Source organism: Natrix helvetica (assembly GCF_964273705.1).
Source record: "Natrix helvetica genome assembly, chromosome: 1".
Lineage (NCBI taxonomy): Eukaryota > Metazoa > Chordata > Lepidosauria > Squamata > Natricidae > Natrix > Natrix helvetica.
Window position 1 is genome coordinate 118,009,250 of NC_138548.1, and position 20,170 is coordinate 118,029,419.

The 20,170-nt window shown below is 41.7% G+C and overlaps 2 protein-coding genes across 5 annotated transcripts in view; one reads left to right on the forward strand and one right to left on the reverse strand.

The window, feature by feature from the left end:
* The window catches only part of LOC309385027 (acyl-CoA 6-desaturase-like), a 36,198-nt gene extending 34,732 nt beyond the window's left edge, over positions 1-1,466 (reverse strand). Inside the window, exons 1-2 of one of the 3 annotated variants that reach the window (XM_081939076.1) lie at positions 1,242-1,466; positions 560-837 (exon numbers count right to left, since the gene is read on the reverse strand). In XM_081939076.1, the coding sequence (XP_081795202.1) occupies positions 560-837; positions 1,242-1,281 (318 nt within the window). In that variant the 5' untranslated portion in view covers positions 1,282-1,466. The other 2 variants (XM_081939075.1, XM_081939077.1) reach the window with 2 other exon arrangements.
* Positions 1,467-13,804: 12,338 nt separating this feature from the next.
* LOC309382949 (acyl-CoA (8-3)-desaturase-like) overlaps positions 13,805-20,170 on the forward strand; it is a 34,192-nt gene continuing 27,826 nt past the window's right edge. For both annotated transcript variants that reach the window (XR_014173733.1, XM_081934939.1), the window contains exon 1: positions 13,805-14,225. Coding sequence is in view for 1 of the 2 variants with exons in the window: in XM_081934939.1 (XP_081791065.1) it covers positions 14,061-14,225 (165 nt within the window). In the remaining variant the exon portion in view is untranslated. The remainder of the gene's footprint in view (positions 14,226-20,170) is intronic.

Genomic DNA, 20,170 nt, shown 5'->3' on the forward strand with positions numbered 1-20,170 from the left:
TCAACCGGGTTGCAAAGACGCCGCCGGCTTTGCCAAATTTGATTGGGCTTTGTAAGAAAAGAACTCTGCTACTATTGCAAGGAGCCGCGATGGGTGTTTTTTTTTTTTTAAGGGATGGTGGTGATCCAAGGTATCCAAGGCAACAAGCCGGGCTAGAAAAGGCAGCCGGCTCTAGAGCTGACCTGGCGTCACCCCGGGACTACCACCTCGATGCAGAAAAAGGGAGAGATGCAAGAAATGGGCGGCTCCGGTTTGCTCCCGGCTCCCGTTTTACAAGCGCCCGCTTTTGTCCCTCGGCGCTACCGGATTCTTGGGCGAAGAAACTCCCGGCCGGCGGCAGCAAATCCGCAGCAGAGCAAAGCAGTCCCCCCCCCCCCAGCAGTTTGGGGCAATCCCGTCCGACGTGTCCCCACAGCGCTCCAGCCGGAGCGACCGATTTCCCAGCCCCGTGGCTGCGTTTCTAAGATCAGCAGGTGAGAGAAAGAGAGGGACGGGAGCAGCAGCAGTAGCAGCCATTTGCTCCAGGCAAGAAGCCTCCTCCTCCTGCTAGAGCGCTTACCGTGGCATCTTCGCCGGCGTAGTGACTGATCACGCGGATCCCCCCCGGGTGCCTTTTAACCCACTGGCTGATGTTGTACACCTTTCGCTCGACCACCAGCCACTTGTCCGTGCGCAGGCTGTGCTTCTGGATCTCCTCCCAGGTATAGGAAGGAATCGGCGCCTCCCGTTCGCCGCCGCCGCCGCATTCTTCGCCTTGCTCCCCACCTTTCCCCATGGGCGATTCGCTCTCTTTGTCTGCCTCGTCCGCCTTTCTCCGTATCCTGAGCGGGAGCTTGCCTGGCCGAAGAGGGAAAGGGCTGCTCTAGCCTCCCTTCCTCCCTCCCTCTTCCCCCCGACGTAATTCTGCGCCTTTGCTTTGCCCTCCTCCCTCTTTGTCTCTCTCTCTCTCTCTCCCCCCCCCCCACCTTGCCTGCCTCCCAAGCGTGTGAGATTCCTCGGCTCCGCCGCCAGCTCGGAGTGCCCCCTAGGCTGCCGCGGAGGATTTTCCTTCGCCCTATAATCCCCACGCCAGCCGGGGACACCTCCGCCTCTCCATCCCCACTCCAGGAAACACCAAGGAGCTTTCCAGAGTGTATCAGCAGAGCCGGCGCGCCAATCCCCGCTCTCCCCCGGTAAAGGGATGGTCTGCCATTGGCTGGCGACCATCTTTCGAATGTGAAGGCCAGCCAACTTCGGCTTACATTTGAAGACGGGGCGAGATGGGGCGACGCGATCCGACATTGCCAAGCTGCCTCCCTATAGATGCTGCGCGGAGGGCGCCGCCGGGCTCTTTTCGGCAGGAAGAGAGAGAGATCTGACGTTGTCTTTGAAGCCCCGGCTTGCTTCTCCCGTTATTTTTATTTCTTTTTGTTACACCCAGGCGGGTATAAAAGGAAACCGCTTTAATTTTAAGACGGTTGGCTTTTAAAGGATGCCTTTCCCCCATCCCCCCCCCCTTATTGATTCTCTCGTTTTGCTGCCTTCTCGTTTTCTATTAAATGAAACGCAATGAAAAAGAAATGGAAATTTCACTTCATTTCTAAGATTACTGAGCCATCTCCCCGGAATGCTTAGGCCAATGCTAGAGGAACCAAAAAACCGGCCAAGAGAGAGCTTCATAGCACCCTTGGATTTTTGGATGGACCGAATACTCCCCCCAAATGCCAGTTTACTCAAAAGTCCCACCTGGTCGCCTTCCTTCTTTGTGAAGGAGCTTTAGAGACTGTGATTTAATCACAAAATGTTGCCAGATCACACGTTGAATGGCTGATGATCCCAAATTAGTCGGCAGGCTTTAATGGTAGAGATTTTCATTTTGCTATTATTCAAAGGATGCAAATCTGGAGTAAGAGCACAATGTCTTTCAATTGTTAGCTCCTATTGTGCACATGTGCCAGCTATCCAAATGTCACAGGGATATTTTTTTTAATGAAAAAGAACTAGGACCATCACATTTCTTCACTTAAAAACAAGGCATCACTCATTACATCAGTTTCTTATCTAAGATTCCATCACCTGAACCTTGGGAGGAAAGGATCGGTTCCATTTCTTGATAAGGAAGAAATGAAGATGGGATTGTGGGATGGGGTGGATGAGAGATAACCAACATTTCCCAAAGATAGCAGTTTGTGAATTCATCAGCTATTTGGGTGCTGTGATGCAGTCATTTTCTAATATACTTTCCCTGTCCACCCCATCTATCATCCTTTTAGCTAACTGACTCAAACTTTACAGTAATTACATGGTTTATATAATTAGCTTATTGATATATAATTTGAGATGGGCATTTATTCTTGTAGTGCAGACATGTCATGATCTTTGAGCTGCATGTCACTCAAAAAGCTGGGAGGATATAAACATCTGCCGCAACCTCTGCACATCTGGCTTCTGATATTTGGCACATAGAATAGGGCAGCTGCCATCTCAGACCCATCCCTGAACATCTGTAGTCACAATGGCTATCGGAACAAAAGTTTGTATAATCATGAGGGAGTCTTTTCCTAGGCTGGGCTTCAGCTTGTTTGCAAGGTGTGTGTGTGTGTGTGTGTGTGTGTGTGTGTGTGAGAGAGAGAGAGAGATGGGGGTGGGATCAGCAACCCTTCCGTTTTTGCTGAACTCTTATGTACCAGAATCTCTTGTTTTCACTCATGGTGGATGTCTGGAAGTTGTAATTCAGCATCATCTAGAGAGCCCACAGCCTGAATAAATTACTGGATGACTGAATAGAAAGCGTCCTCTAGCAACTCGAATGGCTCATATCAGCAAATCTTCATTTTCTCCCCACAATTATCATGTTGTATGGCAGACTGAGATGAAAGAAAGTGACTAGCCCAAAACCATTCAGTGATTTTTCACAGTGGAGAGTGGACTTGAATTTAAGATTACTTCATCATAGCGCAATCCTTCAACAACTTATTCTTATATTTGCTTGTTCTGAAATGTATCTAACTGCAGAAGAGATGCATGCCAAAGAATCTGATTCACCCTTTCCTGCTCCTAAATATTCCATTTATTTTCCCAATATAATACAATCTTTGTTTCCCATACAAATATAAAAGTACCCGTAGGAAATATACTTGTCCATAATCAGTATTAATTCTTCTATGCATGGGTGACAGAAAGAGAGAGAGATCCCCTGTTTTAGTAAAATACTATACAAATATCATTGTTCTTGAAGGTCATGTTCAGTTATTTTCTGTATCTCTGTGTTTTGGTTCTTTTAAATTATAAACAATTTATAATTTAAATTATAAACAATTATTATACGTATTACGCAGGCAGCTTTAGGTGTACAATATAATCTGAGGCACTTTGTGAAGGTTAGGAGATTTGGGATGGATAAAGAGTCTGGAGAAAGACTGTCAGGAACTTTGTGTATGCCATCTAGAACCTAGAGAATGAAAGAAATATTTTAAAAATGTTATTTTGTTTTAGGTCTAAAGGTATTTGGTGTTTAGGTAACTTCAGTTCCTCTTCCTTCTCCCATTACAAGAATGTCAATTGATTTCTATATGATTCTTATTCCATTGTATAATAAAAAGTCAATTTTGGCATCACTTTTATAACTAAAACAAATATTCTATGTTTCTACATACAATAATATTTAATAATTATAGTAATAATGAAACAATTGCAGCACCACTATTGACGTTGACAAATTCACCATTAGTCAATTGCAAGAGGCAGGTTTACTTGGAACAGCTTACATCCTTCAATCATATCTGTAACGCCATCAAACATCCACATATGCTTCTCCCAGGTCCCTTGGGAAGGACTCAGTAGACCCAATCTGAACATCTGGCTGATTGTGCAATGAACAACAACAACAACAACAACAACAACAACACCCTTTTTTCCTAACAGCAGACCAAACATTACAATTTTTTTTTAGGTTATTACTATAGGCTTTAAAAAAACATTAAAAAAAGATTTAAACAGAGCAGTCTCTCAAAGTTGCTCCAGGAACTAAAACAGTTATTTTGCTTTACTACCAATGCTGCTTGGCCTTGTTTTCCCTCTGGAGCTCTGAAAGCCTTCTTCTGTACAGCTTGCCTCCTGAGAAAAGCCTGATTAAGGTTACAGAAGAGGCTTCTCCCTTAATGTTGGCTGAGACAGTTCAATGCGGGTCAGTTTCTGCACATCCAGCCTGCCAGTTTCAGGTGTATTCCCAACATGGAACACCTTTCTCCCATAGTTCAGAGCACACATCAGAATATCAGCAGACCAGCAACTTTTCAAACCAAAGGACATGTCTGGCCTTTGGGTGATGGGCCTGGACCACATTCCCAATAATGAGCTGAGTAAAAATAAAGACTAAATGGAATTTAATTAAAAGATGATGATGATGATGATGATGATGATTAAACGTGAAACTCAGCCAACTGAACATTCAAAAATGCATTACAAATACCAGTGACTGGTGCTAATGGTTGATATGGTTTGCTGCCAGCGTTCTAGGTATGAACCAAGTACCTTCTTAAAATATAAGATGTTCCGAGTAGCGCAGTTTTTTGCCGTTCCGCTGGCATTATTGCAGGAAGCTGCAATTTGTTGATGTATCTTGTAAAATTCTTGGACATAGTGCCAAGTGCTTGGACAATGGGTATCATTGTTACATGCTTCATCCATAGCCGTGTAGTTTCGATGGCCAGGTCGCGGTATTTCATTATTTTTTCTAGTTCTTTTTCTTCGACTGGCATCTCCAGGAACATCGATATCAATAAACTGTACACTTTGGCCCTCTACAACCATGATATCTGGCGTGTTGTGCTCCAAATGACGATCCGTTTGTATTCGAAAGTCTCACAAGATCTTCACCTTCTCATTTTCCATAACTTTTTCCACTTTATGTTCCCATGACTTTCTGGATACAGGTAAATCATATTTTTTTACATAATGACCAGTGGATTAATTTAGCAACTCGGTCATATCTAGCTTTGTAATTAGTTTGTGCGATTTTGCTGCATTCACATATTAAATGTGAAACACTTTCAACTTTGTTATTGCAAAGTGGCAGTTTGGGTTGTCAGTGGATTTTTGTGTCTTTGCTTTCATGGCATTAATTTGTAGTGCTTGTTTTTGAGCAGCCAGTATTAAACCTTCCGTTTCTTTCTTGATAGTTCCCATATTAAGCCATGTCCATATCAAGTTGTAATCACATTTTCCTTCAATGTTGTTGTTGTTGTTATTATTATTACTATTATTACTATTACTATTACTATTATTATTATCATGGTTCATCGCACAGTCAATTAAATGTTCAGATTAATTTGGCCTTTTTGTCCATCTATCAAGTCCTTCCCAAAGACCAACGATAGGCAGATGTTGTTTCTGCTGTTAAATATATTGTTGCGCAATTTAAGCTGTTCCAGGCAAAGCTACGTTTTGCAATTGATTGATGGTGAGTTTGTCAATGCCGATGGTGCTCAAGTGTTGCTCCAGGTGTTTTGATATTGCACTCAGGGTGCCTATTACCTTTGATACAATATTTACTTTCTTTTGCCACACCATTACCATTATTCCTATTTATAATGTTTCATTGTATAGCATCCCATTCTTCAAATTGCATTCAAATTAATTAACCTCAGTAATTTATATAGGGTTACTCTTTAAATATTTAACAATGACTTCTCATAAGATTCCCATTTATCATTTAAGAGGCAATTTTCTTACAATTCTGGGTACCTCATCTAAGACTAGGAGAGGCACAAATATTTTTGTGTTACCACACAGACTCCTCTTTGCTTGTTTGTGATACAACATGCTTTAAAATGCTTAGTGGGGCTAATAGAAATGTGGGAAAAGGGACAGGGAGAAAAAACATTGCATTGCAAACTTCTCTCTTAAAGAGCTAGGTCACATATACGAAATTATCCACACTTATCCACACCTCACCCATGCATGATTAAGCTCAGCTAGTCTACCCCTTCAAAATACTGTAAACATCTGAAAAGCTTTCTCCAACCTATTGCCTTTCCGTTAAGGACCACAGCTTCCCAAGTTGGCCATCCTACAGCTGACAGTTATAGTTTCAACACTCTTAAGGGTTAGGGTGGAAAAAAACTTGGGAATCAGGGATTCAAGCAATAATTCATGATGGAAAAGCTAGTCTTTTACCCTAGTTAACAATGTCACCAGATTGAGGAGGAGGATTTCCAACTTGAAAATAACATCTTGATTGGATGCCAGGATAGTTATGTTGAATTTAGCCAAAAAGCACACAATGGTTGCCAGACTTTACCAAGAGTAGATACTTTGGTGCTTCATCTCTCTAGCCTCCCATTGCTTAGAGGTATCAACAACCTCAGATATGCAGATGATACCATTCTATGGCAGAAAGTGAAGAGGAACTAAAGAAGCTCTTGATGCAGGTGAAGAAGGAGAGTGCAAAAATTGGCTCGAAACTTAGCATTAAGAAAACTAAGATCATGACATCCAGCCCTCTCAATTCCTGGCAAATAGATGGGGAAGAAATGGAGGTACTGACAGATTTTACTTTCCTGGGCTCCAAGATCACCGCAAATGGGGACTGCAGCCAAGAAATTAAAAGATGCTTGCTCCTGGGGAGGAAAGCTATGGCAAATCTAGATAGCATACTGAAAAGCAGAGACATCACCCTGCCAACAAAAGTACATATAGTCAAAGCTATGTTTTTCCAGTTGCAATGGATGGCTGTGAAGGTCGGACCATAAGGAAGGCTGAGCACCAAAGAATTGAGGCCTTTAAACTATGGTGCTGGAGAAGACAGCTGCGAATCCCTTGGACTGCAAGGTGGTCAAACTGGTCAGTCCTACAGGAGATCAACCCTGACTGCTCTTTAGAAGGCCAGATCTTGAAGATGAAACTGAAATACTTTGACCATCTAATGAGAAGGAAGGACTCACATGAAAAGCCTAATGCTGGGAAAGATTAAGGGCAAAAGAAGAAGGGGATGACAGAGAATGAGATGGCTGGGTGGAGTCACTGAAACAGTAGGTGTGAGCTTAAATGGACTCCAGAGGATGGTAGAGGACAGGTAGGCCTGGAGGAATGTTGTCCATAGGGTCACAATGGGTCGGATAGACTTCTCAACTAACGACAACAAATCCTTAGGCTATGAGTATTACTATGCAGAAGATCAGTTCACCTCATTTAGTTGAGTTTCAGCTTTGGTTGCATCCCAAACAACATCTTTCTGTGAGGCATTCAACTTTGGCCACAGAAGGGAATACCAATTAATTCACCCTATTTTCTTTCAAGCATGGTGCCAGTGGCCAATTAGGCAAAAGGTTACACATTGTAGCAACAGCTTGGGAAATTAGTGCAGACTGGAATTGCTCTGATTAAACAAATGCTCTGTGTCCTGGAGAGAAAAAGAGAGATGGAAACTGAGAGGGTGGTGTGTGGGAGAAATAAGATGAGAATTACAAATAGGAAAAGGGAGGAAAAAGTGTAGGGCAGAAACTGAAAAGAAACAAAAAGATAAAAGAATGGGAAAACAGATGCTGGGTTTTTAAAAAATATATATACAGAGAATCCCCTGCAGCTCAAGCCTCCTGCAAACAGGGTTTGTGGGAATACCAACCCGAAAATACACCAGTTCAGAGTTGAAAAGAGATAACCACAGCAACAGCAAAGGAAAGGAAGAGAGCAGGAGAGGAGAAGAGAGGAAAGGGGAGAGAAGGAAGAAAGAGGAAAGTAGAGGAAGGAGGGTAGGGATAGAAACAAAAGGAGAGAGGATAGGAGGGGGAAGAGGAAGAGAGGAGTAGGGGGACAGGCAAGGGAAGAAGGAAAGGGAAAGGAGAGGAGGAAGGAAGAAAGTAGAGAAGGGAGGGAGAAAAGAAAAGAAAAAAATAGTGTGGTGATAATACAAAATAGGTGTATGGGATGGTAAGCAAAGCAACCCAGAATGTCTATTTTAACCTTTTATATGGAAAAACAAATATGTAAAAGTGATAAAGATGAATAAGAACAATAACTATGTGAACCTGTAACTATATATAAGAGAATAAAAATAAAAAACTTTTAAAAAGACCTCCTGCAGAAATTCAGAGTTATCTATATAGTTTAACATATCATTTCCTTTATTTGGAAGAATTAAAATAGTCAAAAAATGGTGCTAATTTCGTTAAAAACTGTAGGGGGAGTTTTGCAAAGAACAGAAAAAGTCTTCTGAAAAAAAACATACAGAGTACCGGAAACTCTTTTACTTCTCTTTAACAATTCCAAAAGCTCACCCATTAAAATAAGCACATGGCAAATGGAAGACCTCCTCCTCCTCTTCCTCCTTTGAGCAACTGTTGATTCCTGGTGGCTGCCTGGACTGGTCCCTATATAGTAAGAGCCATGGTGACACAGTGGTTAGAATGCAGTACTGCAAGTGTCAAGGTTCCAAATAGAATCCTCTATGAAATAATCGCTCGAGGCAAGAAGTTCCTCAAAACACCAATTTATTAGAATAGCCATGTTGGCACATCTGGGAAAACCCAAATCTGAAAGCTTCAGGTTTTCCTCACCCAGTTGAAAGTTCAAGACCCTGCCCCAACACCCATAAGTCCATTGAATGGTCCAATCAGTTACTGCCGTGGATGAAGATTTCTCCCATCCACATCCGTCCAGGTGCAGGGATAAGGTGACCTTGACTTTCTGAGAAAGAATGTTATTATGGCTGCACATCTCCCAAGCTCCATACCAACCCCCCTCTCAGTTTCCTGTAGTAACTATATTTGAATATGTGGCAGGCTTGAGGCCCTATCCCCCAATGGCTTCCAAGTCTGACAGCAGAGCTAACTCACTGCTCACTCCAAGAGTTCAATTCTGAGCAGCTCAAGGTTGACTCAGCCTTCCATTCTTTTGAAGTCAATAAGATGAGAACCCAGATTGTTGGGGGCAATAAGCAGACTCTTTAAACCACTTGGAGAGGGCTGCAAAGCACTATGAAGCAGTATATAAGTTTAAGTGCGATGGCTACTGCTATTTGGATGTGGTTTATCTTCTTCCTACAGATCAGAAAATGATTGGTTCAAGGTTATTTAGATGGGCTTCTGCCTAAGGTAGGACTATAATTCATGGTCTTTCTTCTAAGTTTTTAACTTGGTGCCTTAACCACTAAACTGGCTCTCATGGGCCACTCGACTAGGCCTGTTAAACTGGCAGCCTGCAGGCCGGCTGCGTCACATGCAGGCCACGCTCATCCCAGCTCTGCAAAGGCAAAAAACCTTCATGATATATCCCATGACACGAAAGAGTTGGAGACCCATGCTCTAGATCCTCCAAAAAGGTTTAAGGACATTGAACAATTTTATATATTGCATAACCAGTTACTGTATTTTTTGGAGTATAAGACACACCCTTTTCCCTCAAAAAAGAGGGTGAAAATCTGGGTGCGTCTTATACACTGAATACAGCATTTTTGGCCTCCTGAAACCCCACCTCCTTCACCAAAATGGCTGTGCATAGCCTTTAGGAGGCTTCCAGAGTGCTCCTGGGGGCTGGGGAGGGCAGAAATGAGCGGAAAATGGGTCATTTTTTGCTCCATTTTGGCCAGCTCCCAGGAGCACTCTATATGCCTCCTAAAGGCTATGCATGCCCTTTTTTGACAAAAACAGGCCCATTTTTGCAAAGAATGGCCCATTTTAAGCTCATTTTTGCCCTCACCCCCACCCCTCAGGAGCACCCTACAAGCATCCTAAAGGCTGTGCAATGCTGTTTTGGGGAGGTTTGCAGAGTGCAAAAACTTTTTTTCTTAATTTGCCTCTTCAAAATCTTGGTGCGTCTTATACTCGATGTGTCTTATACTCAGAAAAATATGGTAAATATGGCTGAAGAATAATCCTACCCAAGAGGGAAGAATTCAACCAGCTCTGGCTAATTACATGCCTCCCTTCCTCATCAGATGCTGTTCCTTTCAGACAGAAAAAAGGTGATACAGAAGTTTTCCCAGGTGCTACTTCTTCTGCCTTTTTTTTACCTACCAGTTTTCTATTTATTGGAAGAGGATTCCCTTTAGAAATTATCTTTTAAAAGATGCTATTATAGAAATTCTCATGTGGAGGCTAGTGTTCTTATATATTTTTAGCTACAAGATAGATGAGAAATGTGAGTGAAAGGCTTGGTGCAATAATCTTTCCAGGAATCTGAAATGAAATTTAGATATGATTTAAATATAAATTAGACTTCTTTTTATAGATATAGAATCACAGAGAAGTACAGAATCATTGAGTTGGAATGAACCTTGGAGGTCTTGTAGTCCAACTTCTTTCCCATGGAAGGAATTCTCAGATTGTCCTAGACCAGGGGTGTCCAAATTGGGAACTTTAAGACTTGTGGACTTCAACTCCCAGAATTCCCCAACCAGCATGGCTGGCTGGGGAATTCTGGGAGTTGAAGTCCACAAGTCTTAAAGTTCCCAATTTGGACACCCCTGTCCTAGACCAATAGCTAACCAGCCTTGGATTGAAAACTTCCAATGGTGGAGCCCCCAGAAGTCCAGGAGGCAGACAGCCCTTAATACAGCTAACGACCACAAATGAGCCCAAAGTTTCTGTCGCTAATTAAGGCATTTCTTAAGTGAGTTTTGCCTCATTTCATGACTTTTCTTGCCATAGTTGTTAAGTGAATCATTGCAGCTGTCAAGTTAGTAACACAGTTGTTAAGTGAATCTGGCTTCCCCATTGACTTTGCTTGTCAGAAGCTTGCAAAAGGTGATCACATGACTTCAGGACACTGCAACCATCATAAATACGAACCAGTTGCCGATCATCCAAATTTTGATTATGTGACCCTGGGAATGCTGCAAGGGTTGTATGTATGAAAAATGTTTGTAAGTTCCTTTTCTTAGTGCTCTTGTAACTTTGCATGATCACTAAATTAACTGTTGTAAGTTGAGAACTACCTGCAATTCTTCCACTCAGGAATTTATCCTTTAAAATTTTTTTGAATCTCTCTGTGTAACGCTGTGGTTTTTGCTGTATTCTCAGGCAGAGCAGAAATAAATCATTTTGATAGCCCTTCATGTACAGTTGCATAGGCAAAACTTCCTGAGTTTCTAGGTGTTAATATGGAGATTCTTGTTCCTTACAAAGATATGGGAGTTTTGGCCTTCCTCTGGGGTGTTTATATCTTGGCAGAGAATCAGATAGTCAAAATAGTTCATAAGGCTTGCACTGTAACAACTGTTTGGCATGGAGTTACTCCAAACAAACATTGCATAATTCATTCATTCAAAATATACTGTGTATCATTCACGCAATCTTTTTATGTTCTTCTTTAACTTCTCTTCTTTTTCCAAAGTTATCTTCCAATGGCTTTAATGTGATCTTTGAGCTATCCACCATCTTTGTGGGGGGTTTCCCCCCTATATTTTAAAAGTGAATCTGGATTACTAATTTAGAGCATAAAGTCAGGTGCAAAATCCAGAGTCCTATCTAGAGCTAAGGAGAAATTTCCTGACAGAACAATTAATCAGTGGAACAACTTGCCTCCAGAAGTTGTGAATGCTCCAACACTGGAAGTTTTTAAGAAGCGGTTGGATAGCCATTTGTCTGAAATGGTATAAGGTTCCTGTAAGGCCTGGCCGCTCCTCCTTATTCAAGAAAGTAAAGACTCTTAAAACTTAGCATTTCAAAAGGAACCTTTTATTGAATATAAGGGACAGCAGGGCGAAAGCAAAGCTGGCTCTGAGGCCATACAGTTAGAACAAAAGGAATTAGAAACCCCTCCCAACCATTCAGTGTGGATTCAGCCAATCCGCAAGTGTGAAGATGTTATTGTACCAGCCGCTCTGAGAAAGTGATAAGGGAACTTTCTCAGGGTCATCATCTGCCAGCTTTCCAGCAGTACAACTCACATGTCCCTCCTTCTCCTTACATTCCCCAAAATGTGAGAAAATGCCAGTGTGCCTAGGTGCCAGGCTAAAGGTTATAAAGCAATGGTTATAGGATGCAGGATATATAGGACAGAGAATAATAAAATATAAAAGTATACAAAGTACAATAAAGATGCATAATGAATCAGGGTCCCTCTCTTCCTCTGAAGAATGGCAGATTCATGGATCTGACAATTCCTGCGTGAGCAGGGGATTTGGACTAGAAGACCTCCAAGGTCTCTTCCAACTCTGTTGTTCTAATACATTATGTTCCAATTAAACTGATTTATTGCTCATACCTAGGCACAAGAATCTAGTCAACTACCGGTCAGCAGTATTTTGGTGCTAGATAAGGGTTAATGGAATTCAAGAGGAGTTGGACTTAGATGACTTGTGGGAATGTAGAGACTTTAGACTGATTCCTCTTTTGACTCTGTCCCCAGAGCCTGCTACTCTTTTACTTATTCTTCATTAAAATCCCAAAGCAAGTTTGAATCTTGATTTTGTGTTTTGCATGCAGGCTTTCTTAGTATCAAGTGGTCTTTTACTGTCTAGGCATAAACACAGACTTGCAACTTCTTGTTCCAGCTACTGTTCAAATAGTTGTCCTCACCTGCTTATTATGTTCCCTTTTCTGTGCTTTATGTACTTCCTTTTGTTTATCCAGAAAATAAACAACATGATGGGTGTGTATGTCTGTGGTGCTCATAATTGAAGGGAAAAAAAAACCCCAAGCCTTTTTAATAAGCAGAAACCACAATCTCTACTTTGAACCAAATTCATTGTAACTGCACAGGGAGGAATACCAGATGCTGTTCATTTGGCAGTGGACTCTGCCCCTCAAATCTTTGTACTGTAGGCATGACATCATCTTCTCAACTGGTGAATGGTATTTATTTCAAAGGTCTTTTTTTTTCTGGAAAACTATGAAGACATCAATAGAGATCCCTCTGAGGAGAACAAATGCCATGTGTTGTTACTGTTTGAACATCGCCACAAAAGATTCCATTCAGATCAAGAGTGTACATGGATGTGAGTGAGAACTGTCAGACAATAAGAAATCAGGATTTCTTTGTTTCACACACTGCATAATTCCATTGGAACATTTCCACAGAGGCCCAGGAATCTGTGTGGAAATTTGGGTAGTTTTCAGCTTGATTTACTTCAACACTTGTGATTTTGCGAGTAGAATTGCCTCAGGTATCGCAATGCTATTGTTGTACATTCTTCTGTAGAACAATGTACATAATACATGTGTACATTGTATATTATGTACATTATAAATAACACAATTTATTACGTATAATGTACATAATACACAACGTAATATATAATAATATAACAATGTACATAATACAACTCCTGATAAACATATACCCTATAATGAAATGGAAGCCCATGGGTATGATCACATACTCATGTTATAATAATCTCTGCATTAATAGTACATATTAATTCTCTCTTGGAAGTGCGTTCGCTTTCATGCACAGATTTGGTGGGGGTGCTGGGGGCTAATTAGTTGTCTTACTAATTAGTGGCCACACAGATGCTCTGTAGTACAGTATTGTCAAATAGGCATTTGGGTGTAAAGATAAGCATTTGGGAAAGACAGGAATAAGTACCATCAATCAATGGTCTTGTCTGGTGGGGAATTATAGTAGGAAGGTTCATCCAACAGATCTGAAAGGCACCAGGTGGAGAAAATGCCTTAAATTAGGAAAAGCGTGCCAGCTTTCTTCCTCCTAAACAAAAGCATCAAATGGAAAGCAAGCAATTTCCTAAAAAGAGAACCTGTTGGGAATGTGGGGAGGTGCCCAGAATTCGACTTTAAAAAAAATGTATTTAAAGGACCACGAAGATATTACGGTATCCTCACGAAAAATGAAGCGCTGCGACAGGGAAAACAAAAGGCACCGCGTAGTTCCATCAAAGCAACCAGTCCCCAGAGCGCAGGCATCCCGCTACCGTGGGGGGATCCCTTCCAGGGGCAAAAATCTGGCGACCCTTTCGGTGCGAAGACCGAGAAAGCGGCCGTCCAATCGGGCTCCGGAGGGGCGGGCTTGGAGGCAGGCCCAGGCTGATCGTTCGGTAGGGGACGGCGCTCAGTCCGCACGGACCACTGGCTGCAAGAGAGAGCGAGAGTTACTCTCATTCCCTTGAGGCTGATGCTGCTGGGATGGATTCCTCTCCGAGGTTCTTTAGCTGGGACGAGATCAAGTCGAGCCGGGCTCCAGAGCGGTGGCTGGTGATTGACAGGAAGGTCTACGACATCAGCCAGTTCCACAAAAGGCATCCGGGGGGTTCCCGCGTGATCAGCCATTATGCTGGACAAGACGCCACGGTGAGAGGGAGAAATGAGAAAGAGGGGGAGGAGGAGGAAGGAAGGACGTCTGTCTGGAAGAGATCCCTCTAAGCTGTTGGGGCCCTGGGAGGGAACGTGAGAGGCGGGGCTGCAGAGATCCTGTGTGAGCATCCTCTTGTTTGATGATGGCGGCTGGGAGTGCATTCGCAGAGAGCTCGATTGGAAGCATGGGTGGAGAGATGCTTCAGGGACAAGATGTTTAGGGACCTGCAGAGCAGAGTATCTGAAGCTAAACGAATGAGCTTCTATGTATCACAGTCCACATTATGCATTCTTAGAAATTATCTCCATGCTGCCCAGGTGTTCCCAGGAACAGCACTGTGGTCTGCACCTTCCTTACATTAGAAGGCTCCACCCAGCCAGGCTGTTATATGGCAAAGCTGTCCTGTTCTCCTAGCAAACAGAGTATTATGCTCTATTTGTTATTTGGATCAAAATTAGAGAAGGGTCCACAGTAAGCCTCTGCTCTGGCAACAAGGTGCAGGAGAACTGACAGCAGCTACTGTCTGGTGAAAGAAAGAGCACTCTGCACATGTTCAGAAGAACAATGGCTTAATGTCTGAGTTCTGAGGTGAGCAGTGATTTCTAAAAATTCAGAGTTATCGAATGACTACCAGGATGAAAGAACTTGTTTAGAAGTTCATGGAAGGGAAACTTTTTAATGTGGCATGAGTTTTCCTGGACTAGATGAAAGCTTGTTCAGTACTACATTTTCACACCCATAGACCCCAATCCAAGAAAATCATTGCTAGAATGTTCCCTCCACTGAATAATGTTTATGATCAAAAGTAAGATGAGAAGGACGAGAACAAAGAAGACTGTGTATGTGAGGAATGTAGACATTTACCTTACTATGCCAAAAGCAAAAACTCAATCCCTGGATCAGAGGTATGGTAAATAATTTTCTGCAACCACACGAATGACTGAGTAGACATTGACCAACATAGTAAAGGTCCTGAAAGGACTTGTATGTTTTTTCCCCTCCACTCCTTATCCTTCTTGAGTTTTGGATTTTAGCTTAGTCCATCACTTCTGGAAGATGTTCTGTTTGGAAGCTATGCTACGTTTTTGCTTGGAATTTGCCCCAGATCTGTTGCAACTCCAGTGGCTCTCTGAATGTGGTAGATCTCTGACCATGGGCAGGGAGTCTTATTGCCACCTACAAGCCTTCAAGGTAGCTGAAGCATGAGTCACTTGGGCTATGTTCCCTGAGAGACAGTAGAGCAATTGGACTATGAAGGTATCTCTAGCTCTTTCTAAGAACACCCATGTGGGTAAATAGCATCATAGACCAGGAGCCTCCATTCAATTTTCAGCCAGTGGAAATGAGAATTCAGAGAATGTAGCATGGGCCCTTCCATAAAGTGATTACTACTATGTAGGGCATGATCAGTGATCAGAAGGTAACATGCTGAGGTTTTTCCTGCCACCACCCAAGATGTTGTCTATTATCATAGCTACCTTTTCTGTGGCTAGAGGGTGAAACAACTGTGGTCACCCACATTATTATTTTCTTAGAATGCCTGGGGTTTTTGTGGTCTCAGAGTCATTCCTAGAAATAAAGATAAAATAATTGACCTTGACAATTTACAGCATCTAACTGTTATGAAATGAAAATGAGAGAAAAAACCAGTAGTACATGTTGCTGGTAAATGCCGGGGAGGAATTAGCACACATGCTAGCATCCATAGGTACCATAGGCATTAGAATAGATGTCCAAGAAGAAATGGAACTTTGATGTTATATATGATGACAGCAGCAGGAATATTTTATGCATAAAAATGGAAGTATACTTTAATTCCCACAATGGATGAATAGCTGCAAAAGTTGATGGAGTTAGCAGAGATGGTTACATTGATTCTTTGATTAAAGAAAAGATTTTTGTTTTTTTCTCCCCTTTACCCTTTTTTCTTCTTCCCCCTTTCCTCTCTATTTTCCCATTATTTTCATTTTCCTTTGTATTTCTGTATTTTATATTTTGATAAACTAATAAAAATATTTGAACCTAGGCTTTAGAACAGGGGTGTCAAACTCAAGGTCCGTGGGCCAGATCTGGCCCTCAGGGTGCTTCAATCTGGCCAGTGATCGCCCTCGCTGCCTGAAATGGGCTGAAAATGGGGTGTGTGGAGGCCGAAAACGGGGCACGAGGAGGCTGAAAATGGGGTATAGGTAGAAATAGGTGGCAGTGATCCCCTGGAACAACTGATATGTGGTATTCTGGGAGGCTGATCCAACCGCCAATCAGCTGCTCATGCTAAATCAGGAAGTGCTGAAGCTGACCAGGCTGTTTGCTGTTTGCTGCAAGGAGGCAAATTGCTGGGAGGCAGAGGCAGATTTTTTTTTTCTTGTTTTCTTCCCCAAAAGCTATGTGTCGTCTTATAGTCCAGAGTGTCTTATAGTCTGAAAAATATGGTAAGTTTAAAAATAAAAAGTTTAGTGGTGTATGACGAATAAGTAATAAATGTTTGGCAATAATATCTGGTAGAAGAGATAGGAAAATGGTTATAGTAAAGAACTGTGGAAAGAAAGAAGAAAAGGGAAAAAAACACATCTTGAGCTTGTCAAATGCCCCACCATGACCATGCCCACCATGACTATGCCCACCCCTGGCCACTCACATCCTGGCCCTCCGAGATCAAACAGAACCCTGATGCGGCCCTCAATGAAATCGAGTTTGACACCACTGCTTTAGAATATATGTCCAAGGAAGGCTGTAGTCACCTTTACGTATAAAAATTATAAGGTGGATCCTCTACTGGAAAACTTTCAACCTAGCCATGCAAAGAAAGAATATTTTCTCTGGTTCACACATACCGTTCGAATAACAAGGCTTCATAAGAAGGGTCACCTCTCTCCCTCAGTGAAGAATATTTAAGGAGATTCAACCCATTCTACGATTGGGTATCTGGATCAGGGGTGGGTTTTGGCTGGCTTTACTGCTGGTTCGCTTATGTGCGTGCTTTGCGCACACTGGATGTGTGCTGTGCATACATGCGCAATTCAATCAAACTTGTTCTGCGCATGCACAGAACTTTAAAACAAGATGGTGGCACCAACGGCGCTGACTGGAGAACCACTTTGGGGATGTGGCTGCTGGCTCCAGCGATCCACCTCACCATACCACTACCGGTTCGGCCGAATTGGTAGGAATCCACCTCTGATCTGGATGTTACTATTTCCATGAATATTTCCCCTGACATTTTTTCTCATCTAATATTTTGGAAAAGCTTATTTATCGTGTAATTTTACAATAATCAATAGGAAGCTAATATGTAATACACAGGCTAGCTGGCCACTTAATAGGCCAATGAAATGAAATAAAATAAAAATAATAATAAAGATAATTGTTTGAAGCCCTAACAGTTGCCTTTGGAACTAGTAGTTCTAAGTGCATAATGTTCTGTTTCCAAGGACAAAACTCTACATTATAATCAGGAAGAAGTTCTTGGGTTGTGGTATATCTTTTCAGATCGTAGGCAATAACTTGCACCCTTGTATATCTCCTCTTGAAAAAAGGCCTCTTGCCAATAAAAAAACCCTGAATGTGACAGGGATGAGCTAAAGGCAATCATTTTCCTCAATTTACTAAGGAAAAAAAGCAACCACCAGGAGCAAGACTAAGTTTTCAAGTGGTAGCTGTTGGTTTTTGTTATCTTTGATCTTATGCAACAGTACCTAACAAGCTTCTCCTTTTCCTGAAGCAAAGCACTGATTCTTCTTGTCAAATAGAATATCAGCAGCAATTCTCTGGTGGGGATCTTCTAGGATCAACTGGTTCCATGGTCTTAATTTAGGTTGCTCTCCATGCTGAACATTGCTTTAACCATTGAGCAATGCTCTTCTATTCCTTGTTGGGGTCTCCACCCCAACAAGTCTCTGCAAGAACGTCTTTGGCTTTGCTTCCCCACGTTCAGGTTGCCATCTAATGTCCAACCAGGATTCTTGAAAACAGGACTTGTGAAACAAGCCATTGTAAGTTTGCATGCAAGATGTATTCACCAAGCTTCTTTCTTGCTGGGATCTGAGGCCATTGAACCACAACTGTGAAAAAGAGTGACTTGGCTTTTTATTATTTTGAGCTGGAAAACACCAAAGCCAGTAGTGTAAGCCCTACAACACACCTTATGCAGGGGTGAAATCATTCTGTTTCGGCTCAGTTCGCATGAGGTGCAACTAACCACTAGATCAAACTTCCTAAACTTGGGAAAAAGCTCCCCAAATCTTGACCACATCCATGTATACATATAGGCTCATCTATCTATGTATATAAAAACAGCTATGTGTGTGTATGTTGGGAATTGATATACAGATGACTTACTCTCTGGAAACAAATACTGTGGGGGTAAGACACAGGTCCTAAAACCTCTTGGGGTGTGTATTCTGTTAAGATTCAGCCTGTTGTGCCTTAAAATGGCTTCTACTGTACAGCGCAGTGGAGTTGCCATGGCTTCACAATACTCCACATGGGGGCTCCCTGTAGTAAGGAGGAAAATCCAACATTAGAAATTATGTTTGATCTGGACATTTCCCCCCTATAAATAAATACCCGGGTAACGCCGGGTTATTGGCTAGTTCACTATAAATCAAGGCTCTTGCCCTTCTCAAAAATGGTCAGTGTGGACTTCATCTTCAGAAGTTTATATTATTTGAATATTTGACATGTTCAGGCATGTATTGTAAATCGCTCTTTAATTAATGGGCTGGATATATTAATATGATATTCCTAGTAGAAATTCTGGATGAAGTATTTTATATTAGTAATCTGGATATAATTTTCACTTTTCTTTAAGCTTTGAGAACAACTTTTCTGATGCTGGTGTATTTTCTTGATAACATTCTGAGCTTTTCTGATACTTTTACGGTTAAACATGACAGTGAAAAAAAGTTTGTTTTTTTTGTGACCTGTTGGAAAGATTTTGTAGCAGCATAAGGGCGATTTGGCTCATGGTGCAGAAGACAAAAAAACTCCGAATGGCTGATTTTTAGAATGCTGCATTGATTGATTTATTTCTCACTCTTGCCTCTGAGAATGGAAGCTAAAATTTTCATTTGCTTTAATGTGCATTTAAAATCCAACTTTTTTTTGCTGAGAATAGTCACTGCTGAGCTTCCATTTATATCTAAATTAAGTCTTCTCTTCACCGATAGGATCTTGCGCTGAAATTTAATCTAAACCTCTATCTACAATTTTCCTTAATCCTACCAACTGAGGGGAATCATGTCTACATTTAATATTTAATGTTTAATTGTATTCAGATTTTTTTTTAATGTACACTGTGAACCTATTATCAAAACCCAGTCCTTGTGATTTTGCATTGCAACAATCTTTCAACCACTCAGAATTTCTGAGAAATATTAGAGCAAAGTATCTCTCTCTATTTCTGAGAAACATTTCATGGGCCTAGTTCATCACAAACATAGCAAAAGCTAAGCCTATACGAGCCTCCCGAACCATATTGTTCAGAGGTGCAGCAATTGTTTTAATAATCTAAGACAATTTAGTTCACTAGAGAGAAATAGATGCTTTAGTCTTAATGTAGCTGGAGCACAATGCTTTTTGTAATCTGAAACAAAGCGGCTTTTGAAACAAAGCTGCTCATGTAAGGAAAGCAAATATTGGAATAATTCATTTTTTTTTAAAAAAAAGACCTTTTTCACTGGCATGCTAAGAAAAGCAGGCAAGCTTATTTTTGAAAGAAAAAAATGTCTACAACCAGACCCTCATTTGTGTCTTGCCGACACATAAAGCACTGTGATTCTAAAAAAAAAGTGCTGTGGAAATGATCTGCCCATCATTGCTTCCTTCCTCTTCATTTCAGACATTATTGCCAGGTTTTATATCCACCATTGTTGATGATTGGTTGAAAATTATGGTACCACAGTCTTCAGCTCTGGCTGTGACCCACCCACTTTCCCATTTCTAG